At 49.9% G+C, this 26,488-nt stretch overlaps 1 protein-coding gene across 5 annotated transcripts in view; it reads right to left on the bottom strand.

The window, feature by feature from the left end:
• Positions 1-16,263, bottom strand: part of DIS3L2 (DIS3 like 3'-5' exoribonuclease 2) — a 195,549-nt gene extending 179,286 nt beyond the window's left edge. For 3 of the 5 annotated variants that reach the window (XR_005107263.1, XR_005107264.1, XR_005107265.1), the window contains exons 1-2: positions 16,036-16,141; positions 12,749-13,468 (exon numbers count right to left, since the gene is read on the bottom strand). Coding sequence is in view for 1 of the 5 variants with exons in the window: in XM_037406892.1 (XP_037262789.1) it covers positions 12,749-13,448 (700 nt within the window). In the remaining 4 variants the exon portion in view is untranslated. Of the gene's footprint in view, positions 1-12,748; positions 13,469-16,035 lie in introns of all 5 variants that reach the window. The other 2 variants (XM_037406892.1, XM_037406893.1) reach the window with 2 other exon arrangements.
• Positions 16,264-26,488: the final 10,225 nt, after the last annotated feature.

Here is a 26,488-nt window from a genome sequence, read left to right as displayed (position 1 = left end):
ATTGTAAGATAACAAAATCTCTTAGGGTAAGATGTCACACAAAGTAGTAACATATTCTAGGCATTAAAATAATCCATGACTAAATAAACTAAGTAGTAAATACATATAATAAAATGAAAAATAACCTCAGCAGAAGGGAGACTAAGTGCAGTGACTGAAATGAAGTTGGTTGATACACCCTATCATGAGGTTTGAAGCAACCACAATGCACCAAACACATCTGCACATGCAGAACCACTCAAGCTTGAACACAGAGCAATTCTAACGCAAGATACACGAGTATTCGCAACACACAGCAAATGTAACATATTTGGGTACGTTTATCTGGCTGCACAGATGATGTAGAGCTGCTCTCCATGGATGCAGCCACCACTTGCCTGGGAGTTCTAGATGTTCTGCCATTCCCAATGGGAAATGATACAGGAGTAACAATTTGAGGAAAGGTGGTTGACTGTTCATTACTTGAAGTCCTCTGAAGGGAGACTTGGGCTGAAACACCCAACACCTGTATCGGCCAAGAAGGCTCCCTACAAAGGTGACAGAGGGACACCTGAAGAGGACCAGCAATTCCATACACAGAGCAGAGAACCTCTTCAAACTAGCCAAGGGGAAGCACTTGGGGGAAGTAGAAACACACAATTCCCACCTCCACGGGTAGAGGCAGGAAAAGTGGATGGCATCTGTGGGCTTTCAGAACAGTCCACAATCAGTGACTCACTTTTATTCTCAACATGGGCACCAGGAAAAGGAGTCGAAAGGATGGAACTGGAGGCTGGCTCCACAGCAGGAGTCCAGTCCAGCATTTGGTGTGCAGGCAGCAGTGGCTGGTTGAGCTCCGCTGGAAGGACAACACTGGAGCTTGTTCTAGAATCCAAACCATCACATCTCATCTCCGTCACAACAACAATGACATCATGCAATGGCACATTTTGGTCTTTAAACTTAAGTACCTATTAATCTTCTCTTATTTTGGAAAAAAAAGAATGCAGACAGGCAGCTTCCCAGAATAATTGATCTAGCTTACAGTAAGAGAGTAGGGTAGATGTTTTAAATCAGCTTATTTTGACATAATTTATACAAAATCACTCTATAGTTTACGTTTTGAGAAGTACTGCATTTAATTAAATTTAAATCTATTAGTCAGTTGATCAACTAGATGGTCAACTAAATCAACTAAAATATTCAACTAGACATGAGGTTAGCAAGGCCAGTCTTTAATTTTGTATTAAAATTTGCATATTGCTTTACACGAGAAAAAAACAAGACCCTCAATTTTATTTACCAAAAATAAAACATTTCCAACTGCCCTCTAACACCTGACAAGCTATTTCATTGCTACCAGCACAGAAGGAAAATATTCCTCATTGAATTTTCATCAGCACATCCATGACCTCCCATCCAGGATCCAGCAAGAACTAGTTTTATTTAAGCAATCTAAGTGAATTCCAAGATATGGACATCTTAGTATAGCTTTCCCCTTTCTTGTCAAAGGGAACCTACCTTGTCGCTAGGCATTTTTACCTCTAACTAAGCGTCCAGCTTTATTACCATCTACACTATTTATATTTAACCCAGCTCCCTGGGGTGGGCAGGACTGAGTACCACAACCATTGTGCAGATAACCCTCTGCAGGTTTAGGACTCCCACCCCACTGGCAGCTATCTCAACATGTAACGGTTCCTTTTATGTTTTTTTCTTTAAAAAAAAAGGAATTAATGTTGAAAGTGTTGGATGGTACAATATTGTTACAAACTTTTCCAACAAAAAATACGTCCATCTGCTACTTTATCAGTCCATGACTGGGCATCAACACCTTCACTAACTCTGCTATTGCTAAGAGGATTTTCCTTGTTTCCCAGCATTAGATCATGATATAGATATGCAAAGGAATCTTTCAAATACCCCCACTTTACAGTTAGCATAAGCATGAGAAGAAACAGAAGCATATCCCCAGAACTGATAACACGCAATAGAACAATTTGTTATCAGTTAATGAGACACTCTCAACACATGGTTACTAAATATTTGTCTGTATTGCTACAATGTTTCATTTCATTGCTGACACATTTCAATGACTTGAACCAATTTGCTTCAAACCTTCCAAGAAGTTCCCTGACATTTAATTCTTCAAGACAACCCAGCTATGCACTTAGTAAAACTCTGTAAGGACATGCTTATGGGCTAGAAGTCATGGCAGCTACCAAATGAAGGGTCACCCAACACTACCATACCTCCAAAAGCAGGAATTAACCAACTAAAGGCAATGAGAACAACTCTGATGTCAGCCCCTGCTTAGTCCTACGCTCCCATTTAAATCAGACTAGGTTAAGCGTGGCAAGAAAGCTAAATAAAGCATGTTCCTGCCCATCCTTACTAGAAAGTTAATGAATTAGAGTCCAACCATGTGGCAGCCCAAGGCATCACCTCACAGATCAACAAGTTCAAGTTGGCCCTTGGCTCCTGGCAGAGTTGGCAAAGCAAATCTTAGAAACCATCAAATTTGGTCTTTCAGCAAATGAATACTCTCCATGATCTGCCAGGAAGTCCTGTCCACAACTTTATTAGCCACTATGGATGCTGATATATAACAGGGTGTATTAATAGTCTCAATACAAGAGTTCAGCCAAAGGAAACTCTGCCTTGTTTTGGAAAAACATCTGGGACACAAAAAAAATCTCAAATCCTACATAGCCACTGAACAACCCACCCCAGGTGCTTTTGTGAATCCCTTTGTGAAGCTTTGATGAGCTGGGGGGATGCAGTTCCCGACTGGCAGCTCTGGATAGGCACAGACCTAGTGTTGACACTGTTGTACCAGGCAACTATTCATTTCATTCTCCAAAGTCAAATAAACTGTACTAGCAAAAGCATGCTTTGCCAGCACAAACTACATTAACATCAGGGTGGTTTTGCTAGGAACCCTATGTCTTCCCCTTTCCTATGCTTAAACAGGCAATTTAAAAGCTACTTGATATTTTTTGCTGCTCAGAGAAGCCTTGAAAATACTTCCCTCTCAAATTTTAAAAGCCAAAATAAGTTAGATTGTTTGACATTCCTCGTGCACCAGCGATACCCAGTATATGCCATATTATATAAGTGACTAACTCAAAAACTCCAAGCGCTTAAATGACTACTACAATATTTGGGATCAAGTTACCACACACAGGCAAAAACAACAGGCAAAACCAACAAACACCACTGAAGTGATCTCAAATGCAAGTTATGTCAACAAAAACACTGGTCACAGACAGGCCAGAAGTAACTAGCTATTTATGTTTTGCAAAATATTTTGCAGATTTAAGAGATTAAATAACCCACTAATGGTAGCAGCCAAGGACTTTTTTTCTCTATTTTGCTTTAAAAGGAAAAACACAAAGACAGCTGTTGGTATAGCTGCTCAAGGAAAGAGTTCTGTACCAGGAAGAAAAAAAAAAAAAAAAAAAAGACACTCCTTGGAAGATATCACAAGCAAAACCCTGTGCTCGAGCCCTAATAACACAAACAGGATCAAAACCCATCTACCACACTCCCCATGAGCTCAGCTCCACTCCAGCCTGTGCTAGGAACAGCTGTGCTTCAACACTGCTCTCAACATGAATTACAAGTTCAGCATTCTCTGACAGCCTTGGAACAGAACCACCTCCATGCATTTTACAGTATCTTGAAGGATACAGGTTAAATAAAGTAGATGGCTCAAGACTAAAGACAAAGCAATAGAGAGAAATGAGGATGTAAAGGGAAAGAATTCATTAGAGATGTAGGAGTGGAAAGGCAAGACTTGAGATACGTTATCAGTTCAGTAAGGTTTCATTGCAGCAAAGAGACTTTCAGGAGATAAAGCTGGTAGGCGGTATTTCAGATGCTCAGTCTGGGATCTAAGAGAAAGTCTGAGAGCACATTCTCCTTATCATGAGCAAATAAAACAAGATCCTTCTTCTCTGATGAAATGTAAACTCAAAGAATCCTAAACTGGAAGTTCTGCAGCACACTCCTGTGCTCCGTCCAAGCCCGACCACAGAGCTAAAGGGAGATCCTACAATGCTGCTGTGAGTCCCTCAAAAATAACCAAGTATGTGAATGATTTGAAGTTATCTTAATGATTGAAAAGTACGGCAGACTTCCGGGAAAGGGAATATTCTTGACGGAAGTGGAGAAGGACGGTGATAGGACAGCACTGTAGGGACTTCAGCAGATGGCAGATTGCATAATTAAGTTTAAAGTTAATTAAACAGTCATTCAAAGAAGAAAAACAATGCAGACCTACATTTACATGCACGAGCTCAGCCAAAATGTAAATTCTATGCAAATGTCCTGAACTGAGTGGATGATGTATTGAAATCCAGCTGCCAGAACTAGCTCCCATGCCCACCAGTCTCCACTAATTGACCCATTACAATGGGCCACCAGGGCCCATCCACGGTGTAAATCTGAGCTGTAACCTTCCATCCTCAAGACAAACCAAACTAAAATGAGAAGACAATGCTTAAGTGAAGGCCTGTCCACACCGCTCATAAATGTGATTGCAGGAGTGATTCAGAGCAATCAGTCCCTCTAGCAACAGCCCAACTGGCTACCAGCAACCCTGTACAATGTCACACAGCTGCGCCTGTGCCAGTCACTGTCTGGCTGTAAGTCATTGGTGTACCCAGGAACAGATCTGGAGAGCCCTCTCACCCTGCCTCTTTGGAAAAGGTGATTCTCTAAACATTTCGGGCAGAAAGTCAGCCACAATCTGCACAGAAGCATCAAACATCAAAAAAACCCAAGCACCAAGGGAATCCTTGCCACATGGGGAACAAGCTGGCTGCAGAAAGACAGCCTGCCCCCAGCCCGTGACTCCTGGATGGGGAAATACAGGCTGCCATGGTTTGAGTTTATAGGGCCATGAGCTGCTTTTGGAGGTGACCACTACACTGCGGCTGGTTGTAAAAGATTCAGACATTAGGCATTCTCGCAATGAGCCACGGAGAAAGAAACATTCCTATTTAGGGATGGCAGTAGCACAAAAGTGAAGTGCCATGGCCATGGATACTCAGGAACGTCAGGAGCAGAGACAGATGCTCATTCCCAGATCCATAAAAATGAGGTAGGAAGCACACGTTGCCACTGCTCTTTTGCTTTAAGCTGCACGTACTTATTTAAAACTTGTTCCGTACTGAAATCTAGGGGCATGCAGCACAAGGGAAAATGAAAACGTCCTTGCTGACTTTGGCTTTCTGAAAGGGCCTACACTTTGAAAAACTGAAATGAAGAAAAATGCACAATGGATTCTTTCTGCTGCAGAAAACAATGCTGTGGAAACTGCTCCTGACCGCCAAGATCATGTGCCCACGACACCATGCTTCCTCTTCCAAAACACTTCCAAGCATCCTCATGCTGCAGGATTTTGACTTCAGTAACTCAGACAGTAATTGCAGTTTTATTCAATTCCTCAGCAGGGTTTGTGTTGTAGGAATACTACATGAGTGCAAGAGCCAAAGATACCATTCCAGGCTGTGAACTAAGGGCTGGTGACGAAACTCATTTAGTAGCAATAGACTAAAAGTTTATCAAAATAGTTACTGTGCTCCAGCTGTGTGCAGCAGCACAGTGGCGTTGTCAGGGAGGGGATACAGCTCCTCTAGTTTTCAGGACTCTCTGTGAACCAGCTCCACCCTGCTCATGACCTCCTAACTACCTACTCCGCCTGGTGACTGCACTCCTCCAGGCTTCCACTCCTGCCTCGGGATGTGGGTCAGGGCTGCTTCCACTGTCCCCTCATCCTTCCATCCTCCCAAAGCATCTTCCGCTTCCATTACCTTGTGCTCTTTGTTTTATCCAGCAACTATGCTGTGAAAAGGCTTCTTCAAGACTTGAAGAAAAATACTTTAAAAACTTAATATTGCAGAAGTTCTCTCTTTGATTTCTGAGCTTCAGTAGTTTAAGGGAAGCAAGTTGCTCAAAGATCAGAGGAAGTCATGAGGCTTTGAAAGGCAAAATACCTGATGGGAGGTGCTAATGTACTGGAAGACATTAACAGTTGAAGAAATGAAAGAACTGCTTTCAGATTCATACCTAGCCCAAGGATACCAAATAAGCTGCAGAATAAGACGATTTGCTGAAGAACCATTCCCCATACTGCCCATTCAATGTAGTAGGTACATAATTCACAACCCTTAGTAACATTGGGGGAAAAGTCCTAAAAACATACAAACTGAACAAAAACACAGTATCGCTGCAGGCTTGTATCTGTAGAGAGCCTGAAATATTCTCCCAAGCATGACCTGCCCCATACATCTGTGGGCTGCAGCTACTAGTGTTGACACCTTCCTTCAGCACCCTGGAAATTTTTATTTTTGCCACAGAAGACATTATTTTATGCAATAGATCTCAACATTTTGTTTTCCATCCTGCCCCAGCCAAGTTTCAACTCTCTGTAGCTCAGGTTTCCCCACAAGAGGGAGTTAGGGACATGCAGCCCAAAGCATTTCATGAAGCTCGTTTGCAGGGGGGCTTGAGGTGGGAGGGCAAAACGTAGACACCAGCACATAGGTCAGGAGAGGCAGAAGCAGAGGCTGGAGAGCAAGACAGTGGTGAAATCCTTGCAGCAGCCACAGACTGGGAAGGAATCACAATTAGCCACTGAAGCCAGCTGCAAAGCATCTGTCCTACCTACCTGGGTACCCACAGCGAAGGAGATACTTCAGAGATTATCTGAACAACGGACCAGACCGGACTGGGGTGTGTGGGCTGGCTGACCTCATGGATAAAAAAGGACAGAGGGCTTTTCCAAATTAATTCCTGTTTGAACGCCAGCGTATTTGAGGGGTAAAACTTGTTATCAGGGCTTTTAAACATGCCAGTGACAGCCCACATACCACAAGCCTTAGTAAAACTGTTCCAATGGTCATTTACCCTCACTGCTAAATTGCACCGTATTTCAAGCCCAGATTTGTTTAGCCTCAAATGTGTTATATCATAATCTGCTCAACTGAGTAGCCTATTATTGAACATCTGTTCCCGATGTAGGCAATTTACTGAAAGCTCCCTTCCCCCAAGCATCTCTTTGATAAGTAAAGCAGGGTTCCTCAAATCACTCACTCATGATCCCAGCATTTTAATCTTCTTGTGGCCATCCTCTGAGTATTCATCAATTCATCACCATCCGCCCTGAACAGAGGGCATCACCACAGGATACAATACTCCAGAAGCTGCTGCCGTGCCAAAGACACACGCAGTCCATACTCCATCTTCCAATTCCCATGCTCATACATTACCCTTTTGGCCACATTTCACAGGAGGGGGATGTTCAGCTGACTAATCCATCAAAAGCTCAGAACTTTTTTCCAAGCTGTTGCTTCCCACACTAGGTTCCTCGCACTGCTAGCATGGTTCTACACTGGCCCAATAAATAGATCTTGTTTTGCCTGCTCCCAGTCCACCAAGTGATCCAGATGGCTGCCAGTAACTGCCCCCATAATTCAATACTCCTTGTTATCTCCAAGTCATCCAAAAAGCCTTTCAACCCTACTTGTATGTTTTCTTCCTGATGATTGACTGAAGTACTAAACAGCACAGGGTCAGAACATGACACTGCAGGAACCAGACACACCTGTTGGTAACCATTCTCAAGTTATTGCTGCATTTAATTAGTTCACCTAAACAGCTTTTAAACCATTACATACGTGCTGTGATTTTATTATGCTAACACACTAGCAACCACATTCATACCTTTATCATCAAACTTCTAACCTCATGAGAAACTGACACTGATGAAGTTCAACAGGACCTCTATTGCATAAACTGACAAGTCACACTAAAGAAAAGATGTAAAACTGATTAAAAAATCAATTCAGTTCTTGTGTTAGCTTATTATTTTTCCAGGACCAACACCACACTGACAGACATAGTTACCTGAGCTACATAATGGGGGCTAAAGAGAAGAAAAAACAGTCAAAAAAAAGAAAGCCAGGTTAACAGCAACAAGTGTTTCCACTGATGAACATTTTCACACAAGCACTAGTAGGTGAAAGAAGCTCCTTCACGGAGATGAAAGGTTTGCTGCCAAATGGAAGGGCTCCTGCTGCAGAACTCGGTCCCACTGCAGCACAGTGCACTCAGGACTCTGGTAAAGGGCATGGAAGACAGTTATGAGATCACACACAAAAACCACAGTCCCTGCAAGGGCAGGATCTCATCTCCCCAGGAGAGGATACATCAGATATTAACTCACATACTATAGCTGATGTTAGCCAAAAACATTAGTTGCACAAGATTCAGGAATGCAGGATTTTTTTTCTATCAAAAGCAAGAGAGAAATTTATGTTTGTGATGACGTTGCTAAATCATTAAAGAAAGGAGCATTCTATTTTTCATGTGTTTCTCAGATGGGGCCATACAATAAATCCAGTTTTCCCTCCTCTCTCATATCTTATTACTATGATTAATGTCACCTAAGGAACATTACATTGCACCTGGCAAGATTAGCTACATTTTAAAGATTTCCACAGCAACCAACATTCTCCATTTATTGAGCTGATTCTGTGGCCTTTACTAGATCACTGGCTTATATTTACTTGTGCCAGACAGGGAGATAACAGCATTCTTAAGTACTGAATTTCACCACGCAAGAACTGGAAGACTCACCACTAAAGTAGCATTATCTCAAATTTGCCTTACAAGAAGGGAAAAGCAGAAGCTGTGGTTCTTCCTCCAACTGCTCCCAGAGAAACAAAAGCAAATACAGAATTCACTGCAGTATACTGTGGAAAGACAAAACCCGTAAGATTTTGCCATTGTGTTAAGGCTGGTATCTCTTGACCAGCTGTGCCCATCAAACATGCAGGGAAGCCATTCCAGGGTATTTCCTTTACCTGTACTGAAACCCTTAAATGTCAGGGTTGCAGCCACAAACATAACACCACCATCCAACAGCAACAATTGTTTTTAAAGCTATGATACTAAACACCAGCCTGCTTGCCAGCAACACTCCTCCGTGGAAGCTGCCCAAGTTGGTTAAGTACCACAGGCTGGGCGAATAAATGCCAAGCGTCAGACAGATGATAAATCAGAAAGCACTGTGGAAATCTTACGCCATTTCAGAAGAGGCATGTTGTTACCCAGGAATTGTCTGTTTCTACTCAGGGGGCATGCTGACCCTGACAGATGGATAAGATACCTCCATCACATCACAAACCCGTGAAGCTTGTAGCGAGAGGAGCCTCAGGAGGCTACCTAGCAAAGCTGGTGGTGGTGTTCTTCCCAAGGAGGATATCTGCAGATACAAACTGAGACTGTATATTCCGCCCATCAAGTCCGAACCAATTTCATACCAAACAACCTTTACAAGCATCTTGCTCCACCCAAGCTTTCAGCATCAATAAAGCCATTTGCTCCCAGGTACTCAAGCTCCCAAGATCCTCTACAATCAAGAATGGCTGGGAGATGGTGTTCCCAAAGACCATGCTGCACTCCACATTTGGAGGACAGCTCTCTTCTGCAGATGTCTAGTTTTTTAGGCTTTCCAGCAGACTCAGGAATGTTCTATCAAACAGTAACATTCCCTCAAAAACAGGCTGTGAAGTGCACATACTCAAAAAGCAACTGAAACCTGGCTGTCCCCAATAAAACATGCAGCTTGGTCCACACTCACTGATAAAGCAATGCATCACAGATATTTAAGATGAAGTTCCACTTAGCAGCCATGCAAATTTCAATGACTAGCGTGGGACAGACAGATGCTGCAGAAAGAGTCAGTACTTCTGTCCTCAAGGAAGAGATGGTTTTAAACCCTTTTATGACAGAAACATCAGTCAGTCTGAAAAGTGATTTTGATGACTATCTCCAGATTGAAGTGAGAAAACCATTAGAGCCTTTGATCAAAATCAGAAAACAACTCAAGGGACTTCATAATATACTTTCTGTTAAGGAAGTTCAACCAAATGTTAGTACCCAAAGAACCTAGAGAATTGGAGATTTAGGGGAAAACACCAGCAGGAAAATGCTATTAGATTAAAAATTAAAAGCATCACAATTTAAAGTGGCATTTTAGGATTATTACATAGCTTACAGGGGTTTGTTTGAGAAGAAACTTCAGAACAGGAGGTTTTATGGTAATTCTCCTCACAGAGGTTATAGCTGTGCCAAAATGAGCAACAATCTGTGGAACAGCTTCTACATGCAGCTTTGTTTACCCAAACCCAAGAGTGCTGATAACGTAGAGTGAATCCAACCTGCAGTTTCATGATTATGTCACACTTCAGACAAGGGACAATGGAGTTTTGTCCACATGGCTCTCTCAGCTTCAAAGTTTCAATACTTGGGAAAAGTAGCTACTGTACAGAATGCCAGAAGAGACTGCCATGGCCAGTTTCCTAATTATCTGCTATGAAATTATTTCTGCCCCCCAGTCCTCATCTTGGAGCCTTACAGTACAGAATGACAAAGGCAATCCTCAAGTGCTTCTCACAGACAGCAATACGTACCAGCAATGAGCTCCAGGGCTCAGTGATGCTTGCCTGGGGCTCCACAAACCACTCCGCTTTCCCCCAAAGCCACCGGAACTACTGCACCACCAGAAGGACATTAATACAGCCCAGTCCCTCTGTGCCCACAGCCTGCCCCAGGGCACTCAAAGGGTTTTATCAGACCTCCATGTTTGCCTTCAATTTTAGTACTGTCAGTTTTAGGGACATTGCAAACCTGACCACGGAACAACCAAAGCCTGAGCTGAAGAGCTGTTAAGATGAGGACAATGAAACGAAGCGATATAAAAAGAGATACCTGGCTTTGAGATTAGCTCAAAGAGCCTTTTGGAAAGCCTACAACAGCCTGAACAGAATTAATTTATGAGGAAATGTCACTACTGAAAAGATGATATGCCTCACTGCCATGACAGAAGCAATTCTTGCCATCACAGTTTCACAAGCCTTGATTTAAACTGATCAAACCAGGCACCTGCCTATGCAAAGTAATAAGACTTATATCAGCATCAAGAGAGAAAGACAAGCTTTGAAGTGAGAAAAAATTAATCTGGTACTGTGATGTGTGAGTTCTCATACCTAAGTGCTTGCATACTGTAAAATCTTCATTTCACTTAAGCAAGAGTTCTAAAACATACTCAAACTGAACAACAGAAAAGATGTTTCTCTGAACCAAATTACTTCCCCACCCCCCACCCCCCATTTCTTTCCTCCTCAATAAACTCTTTTCGTGTCCCTGCAAGCATTCTGGAGTGTAACCGATTGCAGCTACACAGGAGGGTGGCTGGGGAGGCATGCAGGGGGAAGAACAGGAAGGGTGTCACTGTTTAAGCAAATAATTTTCCAATAATCTTCCCCACAGCGTGAGTTTTCCACCTGGGAGGTCAAACATGAGGGCCACCATTTTATGCTCTAGGTCTTTACACTAAGCAAACAACTAGTTTTCAAAGGGTTTGTGCAACCTCACTCCCAACTAGACCAGGAGGGAACCGCAGGTGCTTGCTTTTGAAAGCCAGGGTATTTTTATATTAGATTAAAATCCATGTAGGCACCTATCATTTTTATGGCTACAAACTGTAAGCCTTCTAGGATCTCTGTTAGCTGCACTTCTCTGCTCCCCAAAAGTTAAAGGGTAAAAGGTAGCAAAGTCTATTACAACAGGCTAGCATAATAAGTAATGTTACAATGAAGCATGCAAAAAATAAACAAAAAAACCTCCCAGAAACCAAGCTCATCAACAAATTTTAACATAATCTGCCTCTGTTATATCTCTATGATCTGTCTTGCAAGAACTCACGAAAGTTTACCAACTTTAGCACATGATCTACTGTCACAGCCTCAAAAATATCACTATCACTAAGAAAAGCATATTACTTGTCACTCTTGAGTGACAGAGCATAGTTTTGTAAGACTGATTTAGTTAAACATTTACTTCATTTCCAATCCCAGGGTTGTGATAGGCCTCGGGCCCGTCTTACTCAACTGAGAAATCAATCTCTTTTCTACTTGTTACAGAGAATTTAATACGGTGACATTTATGAGTTCCTCCAGCAGTAGCTCATAAGATCAGGCTATCCAAGTATTTCACCATAAACAACATTCAGAGGAAGTTTTAACCCATTACACTGAGAGATCAAATTTGAACTTTGGCTTTGGTTGCTTGTTGATGCTTTGTTTTGGGGATTATTTTTTTTTAAGAAAAAATTGTATTTATCTCCGTAAGAGAGCTTTTTGCCTCAAGTACCACATTTCAGAGAGACATTCACTTTACTACTGCAAGATGTGGTCTCTTTGCTACTAACAGCAAAATTTACTGGAGTCAACACTCTGTATCAGGAATTACACAGGCATCTTAGCCCCTGAGTATTAGATGGACTTGGACCCTCCGCAAAGGCAAGCAAATGCTCCGGATCCAAAGAGGCAATGCAGAGAAAAGCGTGACTCTGCCCTGAGTCAGCTCAGATCCAGCAGTCTTACTAATTTGGACTCTACACCAGAGAAATTGGGCTCTCCTAGTCTTGAGCCTGGAAGCAGCACAGCCACATTCACAGAGCTTAGGCCAGGGCATTAGGTTCTGCCAGCACCAAGCTGGCTCCACATGAAGCCATTTATACATGCCGGATGGCTTACTTGTAAACCAGGACAAAGCCACCCACAGGTAACTAAGGGCTGACTAACTTGGACAGAGTAGAACTGGCTCATGTTAACTCACTCGTGACTAAAACCTAACATTCAATTCCACAGTAATTGTAGCAAATGGACTAAACAGTTCATCACTGTGAACTCACCTTGGACTCGACCTGGAGAGGAGTGACTGTTTTTCCTGGCATTTATTGCCAGCACATCCTCACTAAACTGCTCAGTCAACAAGTGTCCAGCTGCTGTATCTGTGTTGGCAGCACATCTGCCTCGTTTCTTATGTTTCCTCCTCCACATGTCATCCTCATCCTTTTCATCAGAACCAGAGGACTTCCGCAGAGCTGCACGGTGTCTTAGGCTGTTCGATACTCTCCCACCCAGGGCATCACTCATATTTAACAAGTCAGCTGCAGCTCCGTGCTGATGTACATAATAGTCTTCCTCCAACTCCAAGTCTCTCTCTGGACTAACAATGGTATTTGTTTTATGAGGACTTCTGTTCACAGCAGTTTGGGGTTTATTGTTCCCAAATCCTCCAGGCATAAGCTGTTCCAGATGAGATGTTCTGACCGGTGAATAGCTGCGCAGATTCAATCCATTCCTGGCTGGATTATCCTTCACCAGGCCTCTCCTCAGGGGTGGGTCCAGATCCGAGCTGGGGTCACTGGAGATGCTCTCTTCTAGCTGCATCTTCTGTGCAACGTGATTCAAATAGGACTGGAATCGGACGCTGTGGTGCTTTTGCACAAGCCTCGCATAAGCGTTCTTCTGGGGAGCAGCAGGCTTGCCCAATCCCTCTTTGGCACCTTGGGCAGAAGCAGTACTTCTCACATACCCCAGCTGATCCATAGTGCAGTAAAAGCCCCAAACTTCAGTTATAAATAGACACAGGGGGAAAAAGGGTTATTTTCTTGAAACAAAGCATCAAATAATTGATGACACTAAAAGACACAAAAATGTACTAAATGAGAACGTATTGACCTTTACAAAAATTCTGGGTTGGTAAGTCACTCCACTGAGAGGGAAGGGGTTTCACGACATTCTCAACATCTGCCCTGCACCAAATCCCTGTCAGTACCTAGGAGTGACCACAGCCTGTAAGTCATACCTGCCCATATGCCACACAAAACAGGGAATTGTGTCCTGAGGTATATACCCCAAATATAAAGGATTCCTTCAATCTGCTCTTCCCTGCCTTTGAAAAAGCCAGGTAAATTAAAGCAGTGACTGACAAACTTTATCAGATTTATCAGTTTAGTATTTATCAGAAGTAAAATCTTGTCATGTCCAACCTAGAGTCTTCAAAAATAGTCTTCATCCTTATTGAAGTGCTTCAATGTTGCTGTAAAAGCACACATTGCCTGTTAACTCCCTGCCACAATGACTGACGCATCTGGATTATACAGGACATTTGCTCCAGATACGAAGACTAACCATTTCAGCTTGTCTTTCTAGCCATAAACTCACTTCCCAGTATGATGGAAATAAAACACATTCCCTAGCACAACTAACTGTCTTGCAAGAACTCGTAATTCTTAGCAACTGAGACACACTGGCTGCTGCTCCATCCAGCACCAGTTTCTGCAGATGGTATTACACCTCCACCTTTGCTGCACAAACATGGAACTTAAGTAGATCAAGCATCTTCCAATCCTTTTTCAGCTGCTCTAGCTTTTAAGTGTTCAGAGCAAAACAATCTAGTAAATTATCCTCAGCTACTATTAAGGTAAATTATAGGTATAGACAGGACATTGCAATGATTTTTGCTGTATGCAACATCAAAAAGCAATATAAAAATATTGATAAAGGAGCCCAATGCAACTGCTGTCTTCTGCAGGTTTTCATAAAAGGGCCTCTTATCTTTCAAGACATGTTTAAAGCTGAACAGCTGAACTTCACCCCAGCTGGTACATTGAGAACTTCAGGGCTTACTATCATGTTTTATACCAGAACTGAGGGGCATTGGACTCTAATCTAAAATAAAGGATACCATCCATTAAACCTCTCTCTCGTCACCTCTCTAAGTACAGGGATGTTGGCAGAACAGAATACTGAGCTCAGCAGAAAAGAAATTTTTATTCCCTTCCCTACTTCCAGCATGCTTGGAATTTTCTTTTGCCCTTACCCAGCCCTCTTCTCCCTTTTGCTGCAGTTGCACAGAGGATAAGCATCCAGACAGTCTCCTCCATGCACATACTGCCTAGGAACAGGGCATCATCCAGCAGGGACCAAGGACAGCAGAGCCAGCTCCTCCTCAGAGCGCCTGCTCTGGCCCTTTCAGAGAAATAATGTGTGTTGCAGCAAGATTTACTTAAGTAATTGAGCACGGATGTGAGCAGGCTTCACAATACAAAGCAAAAATTAAAAATCCCTGAACAAATAGGAAAAATTCTTTGTGTGGTTTGTGATTCTTGTTCCTAAGATTTTTCCATTGTGCTGGCCAATAGCTAAACTTTTCTAATAGAGTGACCTGCTACAGAGCTATTACAAAACACTCACATGGGTAGGTCTACAGCAAGCTTTCTTTTAACGTCACCTTTTCCCATTGCCAGTTCAATAGAAGTAGATAACATTTATAAAAGCCAGCGAGGCTAACTCTTCAAACACTGGTTCCAGGATACAGGAGTTTGCTGTCTTTATTTATAAGCAAAGACTAAACATTTGCACCTCACCTCCACTATAATTTCTGCAACTTTCATCACAGTAGCAGTTAGCAACTGGTGCACAGACAAAAGACGGGGACTTACAAGCCCCCACACGTTACAATGTCATTCCTAGTCTTCCACGGACAGCCAGGACCCGCCAGGCTGCCAGCGGCCGGGCGCAGAGGGAGGCAGAGGTGGGCCCGAGGCGTTGCCCACCCAGGCTGGGCCCCACGGCGGGACAGCCATGAGGATGAGCGGGATGCCAGGACGGAGGCACGAAGGGAGATGCCCCCTCAGCCGGGCCCAGTGGGGAAACTGCCCCCGCCGTTCCCACCCGACTGTTTTTCCAAACGCCGCACCGGCCTCCACTCCCCCGCCCTTCACCTCGCAGGGGACGGCGCCCGGGGGGTGCCCCGGCCCCCCAGGCAGCGCACGACAGCAAAGGTAGGCGCACCCGCCCCAGCGGCACGACCGGGAGCGGGGGCAGCCCGGGGCAGGCCCTCGGCCGCCCCCTCCCCTACCAGGCACCAGCGCTCTCGCCCGGAGCGCCCCCGACCCCCTCGGGAACGCAACCCGGGCCGCCGCCACCCTTCTGCGAGGACCGAAGCAGGTGGCGCCCGCCGGACGAGCCAGCAAACCGCCAGGCCCGGCCCCCGCCGCGGCGGCACTGCCACGAGGGTGACAGGGCCTGAGCGCCGCCGGGACCGGCCGGGGCGCCGCTCCCTCCTCTCGGGACCCTGGCGGCGAGCCCGGGGAGGGGGCACCGCGCCCAGCCCGGCCCCACCACTCACCGGCCGAACCGCTCCCCCCGCAGCGCCGCTCCGCGCCGTTTAAATGTCCCAGCGCCCCCACCGTCCACTTCCGGGTCAGGGGAGGCCTACGGGCCGCGGCAGGGCCCAGAAGGCCGAACGCGTGAAGCGCTCCCTCCCCGTCCCTCCCTGACCGCGCCCCGCACCCCCGGGGCCGGCGCAGGACCCGGACCCCCGAGCGGCCTCTAGTGACACGGGGCGGGCCGCCAGCCCGTGGGCCCCGCCTGGGCCAAAGGACGGAGCTCGGGAAGGGCCCCGTGAGGCAGGCCCCGTGGAGAGGGCGGGCAGGTTGGCCCGGCGGGGGACAGGGTGGCCCAGGAGGGGACAGGGTGCCCCAGCCCCGCTCCCTGCAGAGGAGGGTGCTCCCTGCTGGCAGGGCCTGCGGGTCTCCACGGCCTGCCAGGAAAGGGGAGCCTCCGCACAGGGCTGAGGCTGGGCCTGGGCCCCCGCTTGGTCAGTCACAGCGGGTGAGGGTGGTAGGCCACCCAGGCTGGGGCTTCTGCTCTGGGGGGCTGAGCTGGGGCATCTAACGGGGTCCCTGCAGGGCCAGGGTGCTGCGGGGAGGTGGGGGACAGGAGGTGCTGGCACTACAGCAGAAGCCCAACCCAGACCATCCCCAGCCTGAAGGTCTGCAGACACCATGATCCCTGGAGTGTGCAGACACCCTCCTGCTTCCAGCCAGGGCCAGCTGGGTGCTCTGTGGTGTCCAGTTCACCGCCAGCACTCCTGCTTCATCCAAAGTTTCTAGCCAGATAGGTAAAAAACACATAGTTCAGCTGATTTAATACTGTAAAGAGCCAAAACTGCTACTGTCCCGGTGGAAACTCCCAAAGGTTTGCAGGCAGCTGTACCTCCAGAAGCCGCACAGGGAAGCCTCCTTCGAGACCTGCATGGCCTTGGCTGCGCTGCAGAGGAGAGCAGGCTCCTGTGTCCTAAGCTCTTCATGCTCCCCTAGCTCTGGGGGTTGGGTGCCAGGCAACCTGCCAGCCCTACAGCCCACCCATACCACAGCACCCGAGTAGTGACCAACTCATGGTACTGGGCAACACTGGCCTGATTTCCAGCAGGGTAAGTCAGAGCCTTTGTGTCAGATGGTGAAGCATGAGACCAGAGTCAGGAGCTGGGGCTTTACTCCCTGTTCTTTCTGTGGCTGCAAGTCCTCCCACGGGGCTTCATAGCAGAGTCAGATCCAGGGTCTAGCTGACTAGGTTTGGTCACTTTGCTGTTAGCTGCAAACTCTGGCTGGGTTTGCCAAAAAACTTCCGCCAAAAGAAAAACTGGAGAGCAATAAACTGGCCTCATGGCACCCCCAGTCAACCCCATCTGAGCTGCCTGCAGCAGCTCCTTGGAGGGTGGAAGAAGGGTCCAAAGGGACCTGAGCTGTCATCTCCAAGTAGGGCTCTGAAGGGGAAAGGCTCTGTTTGGTCCTCAGTTTGGAAGGAACATGGGTCTGAGCAGGCTGTCTGTGGCTTCCCCTTCACTTAGGATGGGGAAAACACCTGCCCCATGGTGCTTGTTCCACATCCTGCATGTCAGTGCCCACAGCGCCTGGCATCAGTCACCTCTAAAGACCATGAGGCCACATCCACTCAGTCAGTAGCACACCTGTGGCTGCTGGCCTCTCCTAGACACAAACTGGCCCCGCAGCCACTGAGCCTCCACAAAGCCATGGTGAGCCCTCTGAGGTGGAGCTGCTGAAGGTGAAGCGCTCCATGGCAGCCATGGCAGGCACAGGCCTCTCCAGGTCCAGCCTTCAGGTTGGCCAAGGGAGCTGCCCTGAGAAAGCACCAGGCTTTTGCTGTAGGACCAAGGACAGCAAGACCTGCCTGCACAAGGACAGTTGCATCTCCCTGAGCACCAGGATGCCACCAGCAAAGGCAGCATCTTCATATGAACCACACAGAGCCAACAGGCTCTGCCTGTGATCTGCTGGTGCTCATCAGCTGCCCCCATCCTGGCAGCTCTGGCCCCTCAAGGAGGGAAGCGAGGACTCAGCTCTGCCCTGGCACAGCTGGGAGGCAGCAAGCTGCCCCACACCAGCCACACAGCTGCTGCACAGCCCAGACGGCAAGGAAGCAAGCAGCCCTCCTCCATGCGGGCAGAGCCACCAGTCTGGTGGTCCAGCCACAGCAGCAGGTCCCTCCGGCCCCAAAGACAGAGGGTGGAGACCATTTCAACTGGAGCTGGCCCAGGCAGAGCAGAGCCACATGGGATCACCCCTTCAGTGGAAGGGTCCGTGTTCCCCTGCTTCCTCCATTCCCCCGGCTGCTGCTAAAGCGAGGCGGTTGGCACAGGTCCTGCTAAGGCACAGCAGTGACACATCCCCAGCTGTGCAGGGTTGGTGCATGCCATCCCTCCGGGCTGCTCTTGCTGCATGCAGAAGTGGGGAGCTCATGCATTTGGAAGAGCAGGAGATGGGATGAGGGACTCAGGATGTCCCAGCCCCGCTGCCCCCCTCCCTGTGCCAGCCAGGTGGGAGCAGCAGCTCCTCTCTTTGCCACTGAGTCACGCCATGCCTCTGCTCTTCATCCCTGTGGGGATGAAGCCGAGCCCAGAGCTTGGCTAGGCTCCCTCCTGCACCAGGTGGTGCCACCAGCTGCAGTGGCTTTAACGTGCCCTATTCCTTCCACAGAAGATGATAGATGATGGGAGGAGGCGAGGAGGATTCAGTGCTTGTTAGCACTGCTGCTGGTGTTGGGGCCTGCAGTTTCGCAGTGTTATCATGCGTGGTGAGAGGGATACGGCTCTACAGCTGGACGCTTCCGTCATCCTCGCCTCCTGCCTCCAGCTGGGCCCCTGCTGCACAAGGTGCCATGAGCCCCCGCAGACTGGCAGGGCATTTCTCGGTCCTCCTCTCCGGGTAGCAGCCAGGAGTCTGGAAATCTGGTCTGGTCCATGGGGCAGAGCCTGCGTTTGTGCTCCCTTTTGCTTTGCCCCATCACTGTCCCAGACAAATGAGATACAGTAAATACATGTCACCCTCCTGGTGGCCTGCAGGCATGCAGCAGATCCCTGTATGGCTGGGGCCAGCTGCATGCCCATCCTTCGCACCCTTTGAAAGAGGCCTCATGCAAATGTGGCAGCAAGCTGGTGCCTCATGCAGGATGCCATCAAATGCAATCCCTCGCATGGAAGGGCTGGACCACTTCAGTCTTGCTTTTGGCTCCATCTTCCATCCACACCATCTTTGTGACTGCTGAGCAGAAAGCAGCTGTTGCCTCACTGATGCTTCCACGACCCTCCATGGCCAGTCATGGGCTTTCTGAAAGGGAGCAAGTCCATGGGCATATTTTTCCCCTGCATTCTCATTTCCTGGGGTCCTGTAGCAGCAAGCCCAGCCCAGCGCCTCAGCTTGCTTTCCCACAGTGCAGGATTATCTCACCATCTTCCCCCAGGCAGTAACTGGTAGCTGCTCCCCCGAGACGTTTGAAACTGGAACGTGTTGCGGCACCTCAGCCGAAGCGATAGCACCGCATGGCTCCTTGGCTGGGAGCGCTCCGCTTACGAAGGCTTTGGCTCCTCTGCTTGCAGTTTCAGCAAGGAGTAAGGGCCCACCCGGCACTCGTTTACATCAGTGTTATTCAGGAGTGACTGGCCAAAGGGCTGGAGCCTCCTTGAGATGACTCAATGAGGGGAACCCTGGATGGGAGCAGAGAGGTTCCTCTGACGCCTCTGTCTGCTTCCCACAGCCCACATAGCGTGAACTGACACTGCACATGGAAATTTTGCCCCTGCCAACCCAAATGTCACCTCTCATTGATACTGAATATTTCAGGCTACAGGCCATGGCAGAAGGATGGAGGTTAGCGGGGTGCTCTGCCTCTGCCTCCACCTCCCTGCCCTGCTGTTGTCCAGAGGATAGACCCACATGGCACGAGGATATTCTCAAAGGCAGAGCGGGGCTGCAGGTTTGCTCTGGAGCCTCTGAGCACCCTTGGAAATGTCTCAATTGCAGCAGCAGCATCCAGATTTAGGCCAGTCTCACTCGCTTTGACATTGCTCAGGCATCTGGGCACTTGACCTGAGGACGTAAGCCATGCTTAGGGGGATAGAGGGGAGTGAGACAGATTTATTACCATAAATAAGCTAAAAAACATCTCTCTCCACAGTAGATACACATCTGCTAACCATGTCACAACACATGTGGTCTTGCCCCACCTGTCCTTCAGCTTCTCCAGTCTTCTTCTGAGACCTCCATACCTCTGGTTGGGAAACAGCCACCCAAGATCAGGACTGGTGGGTTCCCATCTCCCTCAGACACAGCAGTGCCTGGAGGAATGCCTGCACCTCGCCGCAGGCAGGGGAGAAGATCTGCTTTGCCTGTGTTTGTCCAGCAAAGGAAAGGAAGAATTAGATCCCAGCGAAGAGGGACCAGCAGCCAAGAAAGAGGTGAGGGGGGCAGCAGAGGAGAGAGGTGGGGTGCCAGGGTAGGGCACTGAAGCAAAGGGTTAGTGCCCTTCTCCTGTTTTGGCTGGGGTCTCCTGGATACCTTTAAGTCTCTTCCACAGTAATCCTACCTGGCGAAATCTCTTTTAAAACCCAGCCCTCAGTTTCCCTGCATGCTCCTGCCCTGCCAGTTGCAGGACTGAGCCTCCCAAAGGTGCTTGAAGTGGGTTTGGATGATGCCAAAGCTCCATGGGTCTCATCAGGGAACTCAGGCAGGGAGCTGCCCTGCAGTGAGCTACTGGGCTTGTGGGCAGCGGGGCCAGGGGATATGCAATGAGTTCAAGCCCGATCTGATGCTCCCAGGGAGGCAGAAAAGGTGCCTTCGAGGCAAGCAAGGGCTGATGAACCACACTGCTCTGCAGTCCCAGGGTTAGGCATTCACCCCACAACCGCCCATTGCTGCCACTCTACACCACACATGCAGGGTGGGATCTGAACAGCCCCTGTGGGGGCGGCTTTGGGGCTGCGGGCCAAGTGGGGACAGCACACCAAGGGTGAGTGATGGGTGATGCTCCAGCAGAGACCACAGGGCCGGGGGGCCAGTGGAAACATCCAGCAGCTTGGTGAAGGCAAGCAGGGGCTGCTGCCGGCTCCACTGCCGGCTGGCAGGCAGAGTGTTGAATGAGAGCGTAACTTATCAGTATTACCTCATGTGAAAGCCCTGTGCCTTTGTATCTCAAGCAAACACCAGCCATTATACCCCAGTGGACCGGCATTGTTATTCTGTCTGGTTGCAAGAGGTTAGGGCTGTGGAGCCCAGCACGTCCACACCGCCTGTCTGTGGGGTGGCAGCGGGGCTGCCGTGACGCCCCACAGCCAGCAGCGCTCCCTGCCCGCAGGAACGATGGCCCCAGCTGTTCCCAGGCACCACTGAGGCCCAGCTGGACCACTGTCTGCTCCACAAGGTTGCCCTGGCATCCATGGTGCCAAAATCTGCCCTTTCTCTCACCAGCCCCGTGCCCTGGCCAGGGGCACCCTGTGCTGCTCAGCCTGGCACCTGCACAAACCCTTCCATGGGAGACAGCCAGATTCCCTCCCAGGAAGGAAAAAAAGGGGCAGAAAGCCCAAATTTGGCTTCAGCAGGATTGCAGCCCTGGCAGGAGGTCAAGGACTTTACCACCAGCATCTCTGAGACCAACATGGATTCAGCTCCCTGTATCCCAGTGTTCCCCTGGAGTTTCCCACAGCTGGGGTGCTCCAGGGAAAGGCCTTGGAAGGCCAAAGGTTTTGCCCTGAAGGACCAATGCCAAAAGGAACTTCCCACTGCCTGGCGCTGGGCTCCCAAGAAGCCAGCTCAGAGGGGATGGAGGGCATTCGGGGATGGCAGGGGGGCAGGGGGCTGCTGATGGCATCTGCGACAGTGACAGGGTTTCACCCAGCCAAGCCAGGTGGAAGAGGGTCCTGCCAAGCTGGGGTGTGCGCCATCACCGGAGCCACAGGCTAGTGAGGACCTGCTCAGCTGGCCCGGATGCACAGGTAGCATGTTAGGGCACAGACTCCCCCCGGGGCTGCAGCAGAGTAACGTGGTGTGGTGGTGACATCCAGCTCCAGCACCGTCATGGGGTCCCCCCTGGGTACAGGCTGGGCATCCACCCCCGCTGACCTGCTGGATCCCTGCCCAGGACCTGCACAAGGCACAGCTCCCTGTGGGGACAAATGTGGGGATGGAAACTCAGCCTCTGGCCATTCTGGGCCATCAAATCTTTGGGCTGCGCCTCTTGCCAAATGGATGCTCAGTGCAATAACTGACAAGCCTGGGCTAATGTTGGGACCTCCAGGCTGTGGGTGAAACACTGCCAAACCCCCGTGTCTGGTGGGGAGGCATCTGAGAAAGGGAGGACAAAGACGACTGTGGCATTTAGCTTGGAAAATCCCAACAACCTGCCCCTACATTAGCTGGGGAGCCGAGGCTGCTGGCAGCTGGCAGCAATGCAGTTCGTATCCTCCAAGGACTGACACACAGGGAGGCTCACGGCATGGACTCACCCATGCATTAGAATTGCTTCATTTTCTCGATGTTCAACAAAAGTCCGAGACGTCGTGTTCCTGCTCCCACCAGCCCAGTGAGGCAGCCCAGCCCCAAAGCACAGCCATCCCAGTGCAGCTCTGGGGAAAACACCCAGACAGTCAGGAGGAGACTGAAGCATCCTGGAGAGCCCAGAGAAAATGGCAAAGCCCCAAGCAAGCCCCTGGGGGGAAACTGTGCCTGCCAGGATACCAGCACTTCACTAGCAAAGACCCAGGACCCTGGGGCTTTTCCTTGTCTCCTTGCCCTCACCATGCTGGGAAGCTCAGGAGGGGACTGAGATGTCCTCTCAGCCTCCGTGCCCTTGCTGTGTCTGCAGCCCCGTCCCCATCTGCCCTGTCAGGGCAGCTCTGCAAGGTCTCTCCCCATCGCGGTCCTGGTTCGGGAAGCAGGGATGTTGGCCATGTGTGTGTCCTGGGCCAGAGCCCTTTTCCGGACCCAAAGGAGACAAGGGAAAATGTAAAATTGTGTAGTGTTTCCTGTAATGCCTCATGCAGCAGCAACATCCAAAATAAACACCAGGGATGTTCAAACAGGCCGAAATCTCCATCAGCATTTCAAGATTCAAGATCTGGAGGCAAAGCAGGCACTGGTGCTGCCACAGTGCCCCAGAAGCAACACACCCCAGGGTGCAGAGCCAGCCTGTCCTCTCCCCGTAATGGCCCTTGTGACTGCCTCGGCTCAGGGGCTATTGGTGGCCACATCTGAGCTGGTGCTTCTGCCTCAGGAACTGTAGAGTTGTTTTCCAGAAAAGCTTGCTTCAGAGCATCCTCAGGGGGCATATCACCTGCTGCATCCTGCCACAGCAGTGGGACCACATGGTCCCCTGCCACCGCATGCACTAGGGAGTGCTCATCCACCCCTGCAGCCAAAATCGAAATCCCCCAACAAACTGCTTCTTGCTGAGCCTGCTGCCACCAGACCCCTAGAGAGGTACTCTAAAACCTGTAAAAAAACCATAAACTGTAAAAAACTCCTGTTGTGGTACATCAAACCCCCAGTGACATTCTCCTGGTAAACACCAGCACGTGTCTTGTTCCTAGTGGTAGTTGGTAGCTGCACTGGAGAGGAAGTAGCTCCTCCATCCTTGTACTTCCTCCGTCTTTGCACCTGCTGTGTCCTTGTACCAGCTCCATTCTTGTACCTGCTCTGCTCCCCTGGCCCTGTCCCAGGTGGCACCAAGCAACATGGGCAGGACAAGCAGAGAGCAACAATATTTTCTCCAAAGCCACTGATGGACTTTGGGATGGTGCTTCATCAACAGCTCCTTGGGTTGGCCACTGGTAGTGGGCCACTCCGGCATCTCCATCCCATGCACACAGCCTTTTGATGTTCTTACGTGGCATCAGCGAGAAATCCTCACGCTATAGTTATCCATTGCTCCATTGGGAAATGCTCCCTGGCCCATGGCAGCAGAAGAGACACAAAGACACAAATCTGGGCAGTGCTTTCCCCAAATCAATACAGAAATGTGCTCCCTAATGAAGAGTGAGTGGAAGAAAAAGGGGATAGATAGCTGATTGTTCACTGCTGCAGTGGCACAGCTTACTTCAGGCCAGAGTCCACGTTTCTGTCCTGTAAATCTTCTTGGGGTCATCATCTGGAAGGTGCCCGGAACCTGGCTCCTGACTTTAGCCAAGAGACCCAGGGCCCCAGGGCTGGCTGGCAGGATCCAGCCTCACCCACAGGCATCACTCACCCCTTCCTTGTGATGGGGCCGAAACACCCTGTGCTGCTGTCACACATACCCCCATGACCCATCTCCTCCCACCCTCCAAATCATGCTGCCACCAGTCACACTGTGTGCCCTCTTGCACGTGCACCCACTCCACTCCCTTCTCTGCTCCCTGCACACCGACAGGCCCCTCAAGTCCCCCTTCTCAGGGGTCACCCCCACGTTGGTAAGACTTGGCAGTACCTCCCCATTTTTAGCAGTGATGTTCTCTGCTTTGGGGCAGTTTCCAGCACATGCCCGTTCCCCCCTCACCCCAGTAGTGGGGCTTTCTGGAGGACAGGATACGTTTGGGTGATGCCTCCAGGACCCAAAGGGGCGAGAAGCTCAAATCCAGGCTGGATGGAGCCAGCACCGCTGCCACCATATGGACACCTCTGACCAGGCCTTAGTCTGCTGTCACAAGGGAAAGGGTGCTGGGGACATTAGGTGACATCGAGAGCAGTCAAATACAGATTTCCACACCTTTTTTAGGTCACCCTGAACCACCCCCTCACCAAACACATGGCAGCCTGTGTCGCCACAACCCCTGGTTCAACGCTGGTATTCCTCAGGGGCAGAGCAGCCCCTGGAGCCCCTCTCTCCCGCCAGCTCTCTTTGTGCCCCTGGGTGAGTGATGGGGAGGGGTGTCACCCCCTCCAGCCCACCCCGCCGGTCTCCATCCCTTCCTGCCCCGCCGTGCAGAATCCCCTTTGCTCTCAGCCAGTGCATTCCCCTGCTCTCAGCTTCCACCTGTGCCCCGAGTCTGCCAGTTCTCAGCCCGGGCAAGCACCCGCAGGGCCCAAGGCACACCCCTTCAAGGGTTAAAAGCTTTCAGGCCCCCATCCCACAAAGCAAAAGGGTTTCATGCTCTTAACCCCTTCCCGCCCATCTCTTCTCCCCACTGGGATCTTTTGCCACTCTGGTGGATCCAATCTGGTTTGAGTTAAGGGGCCGGGCTCTGACTCCAGCGACTTTCAGCAGAAAAGGCTGAGTAATTTGAATAACAAGACTAATTGGATTTATAAGGCACCCCCCTCCAAACCCGAGGCTCTGCACAGCGTGACAAAGAAAACACGCTAATGCAAACCACGCTGGTGGAAGCCGAGGGCACGGACGAGCCTCCTGCGGGCAGGCGCTGGCTGAGACCTGACCGCCTTGTGGCATGTGTGGTGGCAGCGCTGCGGTACTGCGGGGGGAGGGGCTGGGGGAGACGCTCCGATACAGCTGCCGACCCCACACCCTGCAGTGTGCGGGGGGGGGAGGGGAATGGCAAGAGAGGCAGCTCGTCCCCCCCTCTGGGACATTGCCCCCCAGATGTGTGCCGGGACCCCCGGGGGAAGGCGCAGGGCGTCGCTGCCCGCAGCACCGGGGCAGGAGCCGGCACAACCAGGGCAGGGATGGCAGGACACTGGGGACCTGGGGCACCCCGACAGCCCCAGGCTGCGGAGACTCAGGGTGCAGCTGCCTGCTGCTCCCCTGAACGAGCCCTGCTGAAGGGGGTAGTGCTGCAAAAGCCCCCTCCTTGCACCCCGGGGGGGGCTGGATGTTACATCTCAGCTACGCTTTGGGTGGGATGAGAGCTGAACCCCAAGAGAAGGGGCCTCTCCCTGCTCCTCGCCTGCACCCATGACTCCCCTGGCACCCAGGGTCTGCTCTAATCCCAGCTCCATCGCCTTGCTCTGCCTGCACGCAGACAAATGCCCAAGCACAACTTTACACTCCAAAAAGTCCAAGTTGTCTCCACCTGGCAGGCATGATGGAAAAACCACTGAGACCTTCTACTTCCAGCTCCTGTTCACGTGGAGCTGAAAAGCCAGTCTCCTTTGAAGTGTCCCGTGCCCAGTAGCCCAGACTGTGGAGGAGGAAACATCTCCCTGCTGCCCAGCAGGGAAACCACAGACCCCCAAATTGCCATGCCCCCCTGGCAAGGGCAGCTCCCCAGGGATTTGGGGAGCAGCAGAGCCCAGAAAGACCAAGAAAAGCAGCAGGAGAAAGGGACCAGCCTGGACCTGACCCTGGAGAGAGGGAGAAGAGCAGAGAGCACGTCCCAGGTCCCAGGGAAGGGATTTGGGGTGCAAATCCAGGCTAGTGCAATCCAGCCCTGCATGCTTCTGCAAAATGGGGTGTCTCTCCTCTGGCCTGATCCCAATAAGAGCATCACCCCTAGCCGTGGTGCTGGGGGGGTGCCCAGCTCCATCAGCAAAAAGCAATCAGAGCCCTAGAGCTGCCCGATGCCAGTCACGCCAGCA

Source organism: Falco rusticolus, chromosome 13 (assembly GCF_015220075.1).
Source record: "Falco rusticolus isolate bFalRus1 chromosome 13, bFalRus1.pri, whole genome shotgun sequence".
Classification (NCBI taxonomy): Eukaryota; Metazoa; Chordata; class Aves; order Falconiformes; family Falconidae; genus Falco; species Falco rusticolus.
Note: the sequence above shows the minus strand (reverse complement) of the source record. Positions and strands in the feature narration are given on the sequence as shown.